General features: G+C 42.5%; 3 protein-coding genes and 1 non-coding gene across 4 annotated transcripts; 2 read left to right on the top strand and 2 right to left on the bottom strand.

The window, feature by feature from the left end:
• The first annotated feature begins 164 nt into the window (after window positions 1-164).
• On the top strand, window positions 165-5,524 carry LOC117833302 (uncharacterized). Its single transcript, XM_034712743.2, has 7 exons — window positions 165-405; window positions 1,511-1,835; window positions 1,943-2,023; window positions 2,110-2,220; window positions 2,946-3,062; window positions 3,151-5,028; window positions 5,186-5,524. Exons 2-6 carry the CDS (start codon window positions 1,516-1,518, stop codon window positions 5,006-5,008), a joined length of 2,487 nt encoding a protein of 828 aa, XP_034568634.1. The 5' UTR covers window positions 165-405; window positions 1,511-1,515; the 3' UTR covers window positions 5,009-5,028; window positions 5,186-5,524.
• Window positions 5,525-6,324: 800 nt separating this feature from the next.
• On the bottom strand, window positions 6,325-7,159 carry LOC117833303 (metallothionein-like protein 1A). Its single transcript, XM_034712744.2, has 2 exons — window positions 6,999-7,159; window positions 6,325-6,791 (listed from the first exon to the last, which is right to left on the bottom strand). Exons 1-2 carry the CDS (start codon window positions 7,049-7,051, stop codon window positions 6,620-6,622), a joined length of 225 nt encoding a protein of 74 aa, XP_034568635.1. The 5' UTR covers window positions 7,052-7,159; the 3' UTR covers window positions 6,325-6,619.
• Window positions 7,160-8,614: 1,455 nt separating this feature from the next.
• TRNAK-CUU (transfer RNA lysine (anticodon CUU)) lies at window positions 8,615-8,687 on the bottom strand. The gene has a single exon. It is a non-coding gene; the product is annotated as a tRNA-Lys (tRNA).
• A 1,034-nt stretch (window positions 8,688-9,721) lies between these two features.
• LOC117833694 (toMV resistance protein Tm-2(2)) lies at window positions 9,722-12,584 on the top strand. Its single transcript, XM_034713287.2, has 3 exons — window positions 9,722-9,883; window positions 10,397-10,838; window positions 11,447-12,584. Exons 2-3 carry the CDS (start codon window positions 10,459-10,461, stop codon window positions 11,556-11,558), a joined length of 492 nt encoding a protein of 163 aa, XP_034569178.1. The 5' UTR covers window positions 9,722-9,883; window positions 10,397-10,458; the 3' UTR covers window positions 11,559-12,584.
• The last annotated feature ends 2,061 nt before the right edge of the window (window positions 12,585-14,645 follow it).

Genomic DNA, 14,645 nt, shown 5'->3' with positions numbered 1-14,645 from the left:
TAAGTAGTTGAACATTAAACATATGACAAATAATTAGCAATTTCTTTCTATAAAGATTTGATATTTGCTGCTGACGACGCAGAAAGATTTGGTTAGGGTTGGAAAGAATAAAAGATTTTGGCGTGCAATATATCGTATGAGACCTCAACGAATTGCCGAGAGTCAGCAGGGAAGACGGGAACATGATGGCAAACTTGTAAAAAGAACCGGCCAAGTTTTCCGTGGCCAAGAAAATAACAAAGATACCCTTCTCATCCCGCAGCCCTAACAAATCGATCCCCTTTCTTCCTCCTTACCCCTCCCCCTCTGCTGACGCCTGCCGCCGCGCCGCCGCCGAGGTCGCCCGACTCCTCTCTCCGTTCGGTCCAGTCGGGCGAGGATTGGTAGCTCCTCCACCTTGAGCTGGTATGTGCCCTAACCCCCCCCTGCTCGCTTGGATTGAATACGTTCCTGAGTCCGTGCGAAGCCAGGGTTCCGTTTCGTTCTCAGTCGAGCCCAGATCCTTCCCCTCTCCACGCAGATCCATAGTTCTCTCGAGTTCGTCTTCAGCGTTAGATTTCGCACCGTGCGGGCGCAGTTTATTTCGCAAAAAAATTGGGGGTTTTAAGTGAATTCAGCGCCTCCTCTGAGACTTCATCTTTTAACACTTTTTTTTTTTTGCTTGCGCTCTCTCTCTGCGGTTGTTTATTTAGCGGGTGCTCTCGATGCGATTTGCGCACATTGTAGGGGATTCTTGAACAAATTCCCCCCTTTTGCGTTTTGCCCTTCTTTTCTTTTTCAGTTCCGACCTTGCTTTTTGGTGTCGGTTGTCATGGCAGCCCCGCAATTTGGAGTGAATGGCAGTACACCCCATCCTCATCTTTTGCTCATGTGACAGTTATCACCCTATATGTGTCAGGCATCCTGACAATATGGGTATTGAAATAAAGACAGACAGACACATCGGTTAATTGACTCCATCAAGTTGGATCACTGGGTTCTGATTTGTAGCATAGTTCATCATACTGTTCAATCCCTCAATTTTTTTTTGTCAATTCCAAAGCCATTCATGACAACTGTTAGGAACGAAAAGACAGTTTTTGTGTCTGCTGGAAGTGCAGATTTGCAGTTGCATTGCTAGGATAATATAAAAAGCTCCAAAAGTTCCTAACTTGGTGATGATGTGGCTCAACCAGGAGACCTTTTTGAGTTTTTGTTATCAATAATATGGGAGGACATTTTGTAATTCACTTGATCCCTCTGTTTCTATTGTAGTGCTTTATCTGTTAGTTTTCTAACTGATATATTTGTCTGAAATATCATGTGTAATTCAACCTACATGGTTGCCTTTCATATGCACTTTTTCTGATTTTAATTGTTGACTGTATGTTATTTGATTCAGTATATGTCACATCCGAGAAGCTGAATAGAACAGGATTCAATATATTATTCGATTCAGTATATGTCACATTCGATTCAGGATTTTCTAAACTGTAGTGTCATTATGCTGACTATATGATCGGTAATTCAGGGAGCATGGTGGATGGGGGTATTGTGGTAGCCATATGCCAGTACGGTGGAGAATTCACCTCTGGGCCCAATGGTAATCTGATATACAAAGGAGGAGAAGCACATGCTGTTGATGTCACTCGTGATTTTTCGCTTGAGAGCTTCAAGGATGAGGTGTCCAAGGTGTTCCATGTTGATGTCACTGACATGTCACTCAAGTACTTTCTTCCAAATAATAACAAGACACTCATTACAATATCATGTGACCTGGATTTGCAAAGGATGGTTGATTTTACTATCAGTGCCGCACAAGTGGATGTTTTTCTGATAAGTAGAGAAGAGAACAGGTATGCCTTGTTCTACATTTTCATCTAACTTTCTTATAGTTCAAGTGGAAGAGCAAACATCAAGCATATGGTGAGGTGATGGATTTTCTCTCATTTTGGATAACCAGGAGTATTGTAACTCATTCTGGACCTACACCTGGCTCTATTGCAAGTGGCGACAAAAGGAAAAGGCCAGCTTCCAAAAACAAGTGTGTCACATTACTCTAGTTTTCTTTGTCAATATTATTTACAACCCATACTCTTAAGCATAACAATCAATGCTATCTCTGTCTAGGGTAATCAGAAGTAACAACAAGACTACCAACTCTCCTGGCAACGCAGTTCAAGCTAGCGCCAATAATGTGGGACAACCAATTTCAGTTTTTACTGAAAATGAAGACAACAGGTGCAGAATCGACATACAAACAATTGCTAAATCTTCACATGTCTTCTTTGCTCCGAGATGCTATGTGCAATCTGCAATGAACTGCTTTCGATGTAAAATTTGAGAAATATGCTGTAGGCACTACGAATACTTGGATAACTACATGTTAGTTCCTTCATTTATCTGTTAGCTGCATATATCTATGCATTGTCTGTTAGTTGGCTAGCGCGTCTTGTTGGAGACTTCTCTACATACAAAGAACATAATATCCTGCAGGGATCAACCAAAGAAATAAAACAAATAAGTGCCGAGCTCATGATGACAGGTATCAAGCTCAATGTTGGCGACAACAATCTAACCTTTACTCTGGTCCTCTGACCCTTTCCCCCAACCAGTCAATACCACCGCGAATGATTTCATGTACTGGTTCCATGCCCTATGTGATCCTCTATTTCAGCTGTAGTTTTTTATAGTTACTGCTCTAGATTAAAGTTATTTATTCCCCATTTTAAAAACATCTTCGCTTTTATGGAGTATGGTCCTTACCTGTTGTTTATTTAAATAAAGTTTAGAGTGCACTTGTGGTCTAGTTCATCTTGAATGTTTCTTTTGCAGTTCCGTTATTATACATCATTACGCTGTTGCAGTCTCATGGATCATTACTTGCTTTGTTCACTAGTCAATGCTTCTATTCTTTTACTTCATTGTCCATTCCCAGTTACAGTTTTCATCTTTCTCAAAATTAGGATTTTTCAGTTGGAATTTGGGAATGACATCGCAATTACCACCACAGTTGGAGGTGCTTCCTTCACACCAGACATTCTGGATCAGCAAAATCTTGCTCTTGTTGATAATATGCCTAGGTAACTTTTTATGCATTTCATATCATTATCTCTGAAGTGTTTCCTGAAAAGGATATTTTTTTACAGATTTTTTTCATGATTTTTTCAGGGAAGCAGTTAGTATGTTTGATGGTGCAGTCATTCCATATGATGGTTCTGAGATCATGGAAGAGCCTCCCCAGGGACTTGACAATCCAATTCTGTTGTGGGATGACATTATCAAAGGAGTTGGTCAAGAATTTGATAATGTGAAGGACTTCCGTGCTCAGTTGTGCAAGTATGCCATCGTGAAAGGATTTGTATACCGATTCATAAAAAATGAAACCACTCGTGTCACTGTAAAATGTGCTGCGGAGGGGGGTTGCACCTGGCGGTTGCATGCGTCCGAATCATCTCGTAACAAGAAATTTGTTATCAAGAAAATGACAGATGAACATACTTGTGGAGGAGGAAGTGGAGAGGGTCAGCGTCGAGCAACAAGACAGTGGCTGACTACTATCATTAAGGAGAAGCTGCATGAGAACCCAACGTTTAAGCCAAAGGACCTTGTAAAGGAATTATATGAACAATACGGAGTTACACTAACATATTCACAGGTTTGGCGAGGTAAAGAAGTAGCACAGAAAGAGCTGTATCATGCTATCAGGGAGACTCACAGTCATTTACCCTGGTATTGTCAGAGGCTTGAAGAGACCAACCCAGGTAGTATAAGTGTGCTGTCTCCAGTGGTGGATACGAAATTCCGTCGCTTTTTTGTTGCATTCCATGCTTGTTTGCATGGCTTTGTAAATGGATGCAGACCTCTCATATTTCTGGACAAGGTCCCACTGAAAGCGACAAACGAGTACAAGTTGCTTGTGGCTGCTGCAGTTGATGCCGATGATGGTGTATTTCCGGTGGCATTTAATGTGGTTGAAGATGAAAATTATGATAGCTGGGGTTGGTTCTTAATGCAGCTGAAAATGGCTCTCCAAATACACAACTACCCTTGCACCGACATGACATTCTTGTCCAGTGGACAAAAGGGTCTAGATGCTGCTGTCTCTCAAGTGTTTGAGGATAGCCAACATGCCTTCTGTTTGCATCATATCATGGAGGAATTCAAAGGAGAGCTGAGGAAAGGACCGTGGTCGCAACAAATAAGGGAGGGGATGGTTGAGGATTTTACTCGTGCGGCCCAAGCTTGTAGCATCGAGGATTTTAATGTGTCCATCGAAAACATAAGGCATATATCCAGTGAAGCTGCTGAATGGATCATTGCAAGGCAGCCAGAACATTGGTCGGATGCCTTTTTCACAGGCCGCCGGTATGATCATTTCTCCCTGAACATTGTTGATGCCTTCAATAACTGGATACCAACGAAGAAGGAGAGTTCCATAGTGCTGATGACAGACTCATTGGGAATGAAAATCATGGAAGTAATAGAATCAAGGCGTGAAGCTTGCAACGCGTGGGAGGGGCCTTTAACACCCACGATGGAATACAAAGTGCAGGATGAGATGTTGAAGGCCGGCAAGATGACTGTGCTGTGCTCCTCTGAGACTCTGTTCGAAGTGAGGGGCAATGCGATTTATGTCGTTAACCTTGCGGCTCGTGAGTGCACGTGCCGAAGGTGGCAGCAGTCCGGCCTCCCCTGCATGCACGCCGTTGCTGTGTGCAACAGGCTTGGGTGCTCTTTCTATGACTACTGCTCAGAGTTTTTGACAGTGAAAAGGTACCGGGAAACTTACTCAGGTACAATCTTCCCGATACCTGACATGGATAGCTTTGATTTTAGTGCTGGGGCGAATGAAATCCCGCCTCCCAAGCAACGCGCATCGGATAAACCAAGAAGGAAGCGGTCTAACCCCAACAAGACAAGCACTCTTGTAAGGCTATGCAGCAGGTGCAAGCAAACAGGCCACAACAAGGCAACCTGTGAAGTTGAGTTTGTAGACAGAAGCAACCTCTTCATCTCCACTCTCTAGGTGATGTACAGCGACAGCAGGTACTTGGTGTCTTTTTTCCCCCCCTTGAATTCTGAATCTATTTGTTTCTACATCAATCAGTTTATTTACTTTGAGTATTTGCTGTATTCCCATGTTGCTGTATTTGTTTTTACATTAATCAGTTTAATAAGTCTGACATATGTTTTGCCATTACAGTGTCGAATTAAGGATCTGATGTTCCGATGTCGAATTAGAGAACATGGTGGTTTCTTTTCTTGGGGATGAGATGCAGCGAAGCGATGCCTGTCCAGTGGTCAGATTCTTGCTGCGATTTGCGGTTTCTTGGGTGGAAAAAGGTGTGGAGATGCAGTCATACATAGGACGTTAGCATAGGTAGCTTGCGATGATGACGGTGATGATGTCGCTGGAACAGCAGCGTAGATGGGTTAGCAGTTGAGAACTGTAGATGGTTAGACCATACCATAGTGTTTTTTTTCCCCTTGATCTAAAAAAATCTAGTCATGGTCAATCACAAGAAGGTATCAATTTGCTCAATCAGCTCAATCGCATCAGCATGCATCAATTTGCAAGCATCCGTTTTCTGATCTGCATGCATGCATATCCCTTTCGTCTGTGTTTAATTGGATCCTACTACTACCACAAGACGGTATGATGCACGAATTGATGATTCCTGTCACCAACTCCGAATTGAGATGCACGAAGGTAGATGTGCGTGCGCATAGGCCCGCCTTGTAATATTTGTTTAATCCTTCTTGATATAATAATACGCAGCTCTCCTACGTATTTAAAAAAAAAAGTTCCTGTCACCAACTGATGCATCTCTGCTCGTTGCATATCCGACAACTGATCGAGCACATTAAGCATGCATGCGCGGCAGACCAGACCAGAGCAGGATATTGCGGTGGCCGGCCCTTCTTCGATCTTCCCCGGCGGCGGCTTCTTCACCTCTCCGGTCGCGCCTCCTCCTACCCCTGGGCGTGCCTCTCCTCCCACGGTTGTCGGCTCTTGCCCCCCTGCGCTGGCCGGCTCGAATTCCTCCTCTCTGCTTGATTGTTTTTGGTCACTAATTTTCGGTGGCCTCTGCTCCTCCTCTGAGGCTTCCATTCCTTCCCCTGGAGGGCACCGTTGGTAGGTGGCTGAATTCTTTGGCAACCTGTGAAGCCAGTCCGTTGGCCCCTAGTCACCTCGGTTCTTTTGTTTGGTTTTCTTCTGGCGGGTGACTCCAATTTGTGGACTGGCTGTTTTCGAATGCTTGGTTTGCTTAGTGGCGGTACACGCAGGAGAGCTGCGTATCTTTGTATTAAGAAGAAAAATAACGTGCAGCGCAAACCACATAAAAGCAAACCAGTTTTTATGTATTCATCACTCTGGACTGACCATTACAAAGACACATGAGCACATACAGAGATGCATACATGATTTCATTTGTAACGATCAACACACACACATACACACATACATGAGCACAAGGTATAGTAGCAAAACACACACATGCATGCTGGAGATGGAGCCAAACCGATACACACATGAACTTGGCTCATCCTTATTGTTGTTCAATCAGTCATCACACACAAGACAAGCAGAGTAGTAGCAGCATGCATCATCCAACTCCAAGGAAGAAGGCAATCATCAGCAGTTACAGGGGTTGCACTTGCAGTTGTCGCCGCAGCTGCAGCCGTGGGCGGTCTCGCCGGACTCCGCCGCCGCCTCGAACTGGCCGGCCTTCTTCTCCGGGGCCACGCCGAGGACGACGGTGGCCTGGGCGGCGCCGCTCTTCTCCTCCAGGTCAGGGTACATCTTGCTGCAACAAGTAGTCAAAACGCCAAATCTTAGCAGCTGTAAACAAGGAACTACTACGAACAGATCGATTATTCTTCAGTCGACGACGCTTGAGCATAATCATGGAATGATTTAATTTCCGTCAAAGAAATTAAAGGAGATCATGGAACCTTAGAACTATTTGCAACAAGCATCAACAAAGTATTTGCAAGAAGCATCAGCAACGTACCCGCACTTGCATCTAGAGCCGCAGTTGCAGCTTGATCCGCAGCTGCAAGACATCTTCAAGTCAAGAAGCCGAAAACCGGTGTGGATGGAGAAGACAAGTTCTTTGAGATTGCTTGAGCACACTGAACTGAAGAGACCCAACCCCAACACCGCCTTTTATAGCAAGTGGATGGATGGAAAAATTCCCTGAATTATTGCCTTGTGTGTGTACGTCTCTATCTTCTTTTTTCTAGAATACGCAGGAGAGCTGCGTCTCTGTCTTCCAATTTGAAAGTAACCACCGTATCGGAAGAAAATGCACCCGGTTGCTTTCTGCAGACAGAGCCACACAATAAGGTAACAAGGCGTGCTTGACTTTGTATTCCCATCTCATGGACATCATTGGCACACACCAGCACGTTCATCAATTCACAGGGATGCAAAAAAGACCCAATAATTCTCATAGCCGGCAAGAAATGTGCCTCTCCTTTGTTCGTTCCTTGTCGAATTTTTCCTTTCCAATTCAAAGCACAGGTTGCTTTCAGAGATACTCAATACTTGTTGGTCCAGGACACACTTGTTAGAAGAACAAGCTGCTAGGCACTTGATGGCTTTAGAAATATCTGTGTAGGTTAGTTATTATTGCAAGAACAAGTACTTCCTTAATATTAGGGCCTGTTTGGCTCTGGGTGTTAAAATTTAACACCCGTCACATCGGATGTTTGAATGCTAATTAGGAGTATTAAATATAGGCTAATTACAAAACTAATTACATAGATGGAGTGTAATTCGCGAGACGAATCTATTAAGCCTAATTAGTCCATGATTTGACAATGTGGTGCTACAGTAACCATTTGCTAATGATGGATTAATTAGGCTTAATAGATTCATCTCGCGAATTAATACAGGGTTCTGCAATTAGTTTTATAATTAGCTTATGTTTAGTTCTCCTAATTAGTATCCGAACATCCGATGTGCTTTGACTGAGACAACAATAAAACACCATCATATAATCTAGATGAGAAATGTTATCGCTTCACGTTAACAAAGGCTCTGTCACCATCATCCTTGTTACTTCATTGTTCAAGGAACCTAAAACAATGTGTTCATCGACTCTTGAATCGGATAACACCAGATTTCTTTGTAGCTATTGACCTTATTATTTTGGAATTTAGAACACTGTTGTTGCTCGTTATTCTTTACACAGTGCTCGCCCAAGAGGTAGCTACTAGCTTGGCATGCTCATGCCTGAATTTCAAACAGAAACATATTGCTGTCAACTGTCAGTTAAAAATGTTATCTGCTCCATGCCTGCTACCGATCTCGTATGTATCATCGAAACCTTCACAGGAACAAAATGGCATTATGCTTTTCAAATTCGATTCGATCGTCGACAAACTTTAATTTGGACGAAAATAAACATAGTTATCCATAGGAAAATGGCTATTGTTAGTGACAATATTGGAGTTTGCTTTTGACGATGATGTAGGGGGAAAAAATGGACTGTCATCAAGTCCTAACAAGGAAAAAGAAAATGTCTGATTGATGATGCAGATGGTAGCCAAAAAAAAAAAAAAAAACAGATACTAGAGATGAGAATGAGAAGGGCGAAACAAAAGGAAAACGAAAAATGATAAACGCCCACCGTGGGGCTCGAACCCACGACCACAAGGTTAAGAGCCTTGCGCTCTACCAACTGAGCTAGACGGGCTTACGTGACAGCGACCTGTAAATATTGTAAAAATTCGCAGCACCAATTTTGGACCTTCTTACAAGATTTACCTTCACTGAGCATAATACAGTTGCATGGAATTTCCCGTCTTCAGAATGAACGAAACCAACATGGCATCTAGTAAATGGTCAAATGTTTTTCTTCTCAAGCTAGTGGTATTGCAGTAAACTTTATTTCCTGCCCAAGGTTAATGTGCCAGTATATATACTACGTGACTCAAAAGAACCATTCTAGTTTACAACACATTTATGCTCCTATGACATAGCAACTAAGAAGGGATACTAGTTCCCATGTGGTATTATAGAGTAATTTGCATCCACAATACAACAATTTGCAAAACGTGCAAACGGATGCACAAACTGAAAAATATTAGATAGGTTGGTAAACGTGGTTAGCAAATTCACATCCCATTTATGCTCCTATGAGATAACAACACATTTATCTTGTCAGAAATCTTTGGGCTTCTTATTGCGTCCTGCCGGCCCGCCCAACAACGACTTCCGTCACAACCTTTGCCTTGCACTCAAACTGAAGCAAAGGCGTCTCTCTTCAGGTAGGCCCAATCCAAAAGAGAAGCAAAGCAAAACAAAGCAAAGAGACTTTTATTTAGGCAAGGCATAAAGTACGTGAAGAAGCTCATCACGGACATGGCAGGAGAAGAGGTGTCCATGCTGCTCCGGCGAGATCAATCAGCCATGCTGGTGGGGAGCAAGACAAGTCCATGCTCCTGCATGCAGACCCTATCCAATACCCTATCTGCGACCAAGTTTCTGCTCGTGATGGAGAGACGGTGCATGGGAACATGTGCTTAGTGTTCCGGTAAAAAATGCCTGGTACGATTGCACGTGAGGACGCTCGAGACCTACGATGGTGTGCAGAGACTGTCTCTACAAAGCACGTGACGCCACTCGAGATCTACGACGACTGTACGTGTCCCGAAAGACCGGCCGCAATAAACAATGAGAAATTAAAATTATAAGCTGTGGAGTTTGCTGCTCCTCTCTAGACCTAAACAACGCGAGCTAATAACGCATTGTTTCACCAGCAGCTACCACATGGACAAGCTGCAGTAGTGCTTGGCTCATTCACTGACCAGCTGCGCTTCATCTTGAACTCAACCACCCATCAATCCTTCATTCTTTCCTCAAGCACAATCGAAGAGCTGAACCAGCAAGGTGCGTGTCTTTAATTTGGCTCCCCTTATCTTATGATCTATAATTCTTGCTTAGTGGCCTCGATCTAGATTTCTTTCTTTCTTTTGAATGAATTGTCCTCAGTCGCATTATTTTTAATTTTCTGACTTCTCGTTTCCATGCTTCAATTATTATTTGTGATTTAAATCTTAGCTGGCAGGATACACAGCTGCTATGTAATCAAAATCATCACAGCTGCTGTTTTTCATTGCTCCTTATTAGAGCCCGTACGTAGAGATCTAGTATCAGTGACACACTATTGCTACCACCTTGCTACCGTTCTTACACATATATATTGATACTGGATTGCACTTGTGTCAACTTGATGCATGCTAGCTGGGTGAGTCCATAGTCATCAGTTACTGTAATGTTTATTGCATATATCTCCCTTTTGCACCCCCTGTTCACTAAGATATACTATAGCAGCAGATTAATGAAACTAGTCCACAAGTGTTCTGTATTCGACGTTTAATGAAATTAGCCCTGTCCCTCCAGTTAGTAACCTTGCGGTGGCTCTGCCTGCCCCGGCGACGAAGCAGGATCCCCGCCTTGCGGACATGCACAAAGAAGAAGCGGCGCAGCTCATCGGCATCGACAATGCGAGGGCGGAGCTCATAGTCATGCTTCTGCCGGCGTCTCACGGCAATGGAGATTCTGACGTCTCTGCTGGCAGCAGCAGCAGCAGGAAGATGAAGATAGTTTCTGTGGTTGGAGTTGGGGGACTGGGCAAGACGACTCTTGCCAAGGCGGTTTACGATGAGCTTCAATCGCAATATGACTGTAGAGCCTTTGTTCCCATTGGTCGGACACCTGACCTGGCGCAAGTCTTCAGCAACATATTGTACCTTCTCAACAAAAACGAATACACGAACATTCACAATGTAAAGGACCAATCCCTGCTCATTGGAGAACTCCGAAAATTCCTCCAAAACAAGAGGTATGCATTTATTAGTAGCCACTCATATTAATGCTCTTAGCTAGGTGACAAGCATATCACATCAAATTAGTAGTTTCTCCGCTTCATCTTTTTCTATGCCATTGGAAGCTTGTGTGTTTGCCATTGGAAGCTTACATTGTAGAGTTATGAAAATGTTTCTATTTCCTTATGAATTTTTAGTTGAGCACAACTTTCACAAATTGGAGGCTTCAACGTGAGCACCATGCGGTTGCTATTCCTTAACTAACACGTAGCCATCGACAATTCCAATGTAGTCTTTGATATGCTATCTATTGGCTGTAGACATTTAAAGCTACTCCCTGATATGCTATCTATAATTATACTAAGACAATTAAACTTTAAGGAATGAGACTCTATTGTAGATAAAACTCTCCTGTGTTTATAAAGATAATGTTACTTTATAAACTAAAATATTTACATCAAGATCATAAATATTGAGTAGATTCCAGATAATAAAATACATTACATTAGTAAATTTTCGCTAGCATTTTAAGATTTTATCCTATACATTGTCACTCTTCTTTTCTTTTATACATGCTCAACGGTTTATCAACTTTAGGTATTGATCTGTACTATCATGTTGCTAGGTACTTCATCGTTATTGACGATGTATGGGACATAACAACTTGGAACATAATCAAATCAGCTTTGGTTAACAATGACATTGGAAGTAGAGTAATCACAACTACTCGCAATTGAGATGTAGCCACCAGGGAGGAGGTTTATGAGCTACGCACACTTTCCCCTGATCACTCAGAGAAATTATTCAAAACGAGGTTGTTCGGTGTTAATGGTGAATATCCTACTCATCACCCTGCGGAGGAATCTGAAAAGATACTGAAAAAATGTGGTGGTGTACCATTAGCTATCATCACAATGGCCAGTTTGCTGGTGGGTAAGAGAAGATTGGGTTGTTGTGTGCAACTTTCCTGGTTTCTATCGTGGTAAGGGTAACCAACAAGTAGATGATACTGAATGGATATTATCTCTTAGCTACTATGATCTGCCTTCTTATCTAAGGACCTGCTTACTGTATCTAATTGTGTATCCTGAAGACTATGGGATTGAGAAAGATTCTTTGATACGGAAATGGATAGCTGAAGGTTTCATGGAGAAGAAAACAGGAACCAACTTGTTTTAGCAGGGAAAGGAATACTTCAATCAGCTCATAAATAGAAGCATGATCCAGGCGGTCAAGTTACACAGGCATAGTATATGGCTATCATGTTCATGACATGGTGCTTGATCTCATCCAATTTTAAGGTAATACTTAATTTCGCATAGCTGGTCCCAATCCTAGAAAAAAGAGGAGGGACTACCCATACGCATTGCTGAGACCATGGTAAGTTGTTGTCGGATTTGGAACAGTGGAAAGTTAGTTGACCGCACGTGTCTGCTGGTGTGCAATTAGGCCTGATCGATAGCTTTACCTGAATGGACTCTGTTTCTAGTCACCGTCCGACTCTGCTTCTGTTTTATGAATATCCAATCCTGCCTTGCAAGCCGATAGTTGCTAATAGTTTTACCTTGTACATACTGTTTGCTGTAATCTGTCTACGCAAGATAAATCAATTGATGATTCAGCAACGACACAAACCATGGCAATGGATAATTAACGTTTGGAGGTGCGTAACTGTGTGCCCGGTTGATCTACTAGGCAATTCAGTTTCCTGCTGTTTCAGACCTGTAATAATATCTGAGCTGCTGGTTTGTTGGTTTCTTCCATTTGGCTGTGTCATGGACGTCGTGCAAACAACTTTGGGACATATATTATGCTGTCCTCCTCATTTTGTTTCTTATTTTCAGTAGTTTTTCTCGCTTTTTACCGCATCTTGCTGTCATGCGTATTCTGCTAGTTCGATTGGGGCATTGCTCTCGTAGAATTCAGATGAGCAGGCTCTGATAGTAAAGGCAGACAGAGCTTGAGGGAACACATATAAAAAAACAGCAGTTGCGACAAACCCATCAGTGATCAGACCGTAGTTTAATTTGATGTGCAGGCTAGTCAATTGGTTTTTGATCTAACGTCTTGTACTTTGCTCTGCTTCGGCCTGTAGATCATCTCGTTGAAGAGAGTCAAGTCTCAAGTACAGCCATTCTAAGCGACAAGCCCATCCTTTCATATTCACTTGGGTACTGTATACCCCCATCCTTTCATATTCACTCGGGTACTGTATACATTGTTGTAAAATTACCCGTGTGTTATTAAAAAAATATAAAGTAACCCCAAATCAGGTGCACCTAATGCTGACTAATTAATTCAGTCCACACGTGAACATCAATGTCTCAGGGATGATGTGGTGTGCACCTAAAAAAATGCAAACTTTTCCTTGGAATATTGCACCTTGAAGGTTAGCTTTCGTGACTACTTGATATTTTTTTGATAAAGCTGAGCCGTTGACAGAGTACACAACCAATAAATTAGGAGTAGCAGGTAGTAAGTGGCAGGTTATCTAATTGAAGTACACCCTGTACCTATGTATAGTGTTTGTGCTGTTTGAAATATCAATTCTTAGGCTGGATGGGATGCCGAGGAGGCCTTCAAATATCATTTAATACGAAGCTGATGGCTAAAATAGATTTGGACATGCAATAATGCCCGGCCCAAGGATCCATTGTAAGTTTTTTCTTGTGAAACTATACTACTGTTTTAGATATGTGCTGAGGTTAATAGTATACATGAAGTAGTCGTGAGAAATGAGACTTGTAGTAATAGGGCGTGTAGTGCCTCCTCCTAAGAATCCTCGGACCTTATGGGCTTTATCTAGCTTGAATTTGTTTCGAACCTCTGGTATTTCCATTGTGAAAATAAAAATGGGGCGAGCCTCGTATCGAAAAAAGATGGGTGTGGTTAAGATTTGGACGAGGGGAGCCAACCTTGACTATTATTATCTGATCTCGTAAAAGATTGAATCAGTTGGTTGTAAGAAAACATTGCAATGAACTTGATTTCCATGAAATATTGAATAATTAGCCTATCTAAAATGTTGACACAATCAAATGTAAAAAAATATTGAAGGGTGGGAGATTGGTGGGCTGCAATTGTTAGGCTAGGTGGGCTTTAAATTTATAGCCGTTCACTAGCTACTAGAACCCTCTCGTGTGAAAACGTGAGAGATGACTCAATTCACACGTATTTCAAAATGAGCAAGTTTTTTTTTCAAAAATTCCAAACGTTGAGATACGCTTTGAAAGTAATAAGACGTTGGCCCTGCTAATCTGTCATGTACAACAGCTCAATATTGCACCTCCTAGGGGAAATAGTAAAAATGCTGAGTGTTTTTTATTTACCGAGTGCTTTATTTCGGGCACTCGGCAAAGGAGGTATTTGCCGAGTGTCTTTGTGAAAGCACTCGGCAAACATTATACACTCAGCATAAATTCCCATTACCGAGTGTCAAATGGAAAACACTCGGTAAAGTCATAATCGACACTCAACAAGCAACTGATACTCGGCAAATCTTCACCACGTGACCGGCACGTGCGACGTCCGTTAGGGGGGCGTGCCGTTGCCGAGTGTCCGTCACCGACACTCGGCAAAGCCAGTGTTTGCCGAGTGTTTTTCTTCGGCAATTGGCAAACGCAAATGGTTGCCGAGTGTTTTTTGCGACACTCGGCAAAACCAAAACTATTTTTCCCTCCTCCACCCTCCACACTTTTTCTACTCCCCACGTACGACATTTGGCACTACATGTTAGAAGGTGGTCTATTTCTTGGTCTGTTTGCTATATTTAATGAATTAATTTCATTTAGAGTAATTTGTTGATTTAAGTCACGTTTGAACTG

This window comes from Setaria viridis, chromosome 8 (assembly GCF_005286985.2).
Source record: "Setaria viridis chromosome 8, Setaria_viridis_v4.0, whole genome shotgun sequence".
Lineage (NCBI taxonomy): Eukaryota > Viridiplantae > Streptophyta > Magnoliopsida > Poales > Poaceae > Setaria > Setaria viridis.
The sequence above is the reverse complement of the archived record's forward strand: the minus strand, read 5'-3'. Positions and strand labels throughout refer to the sequence as shown.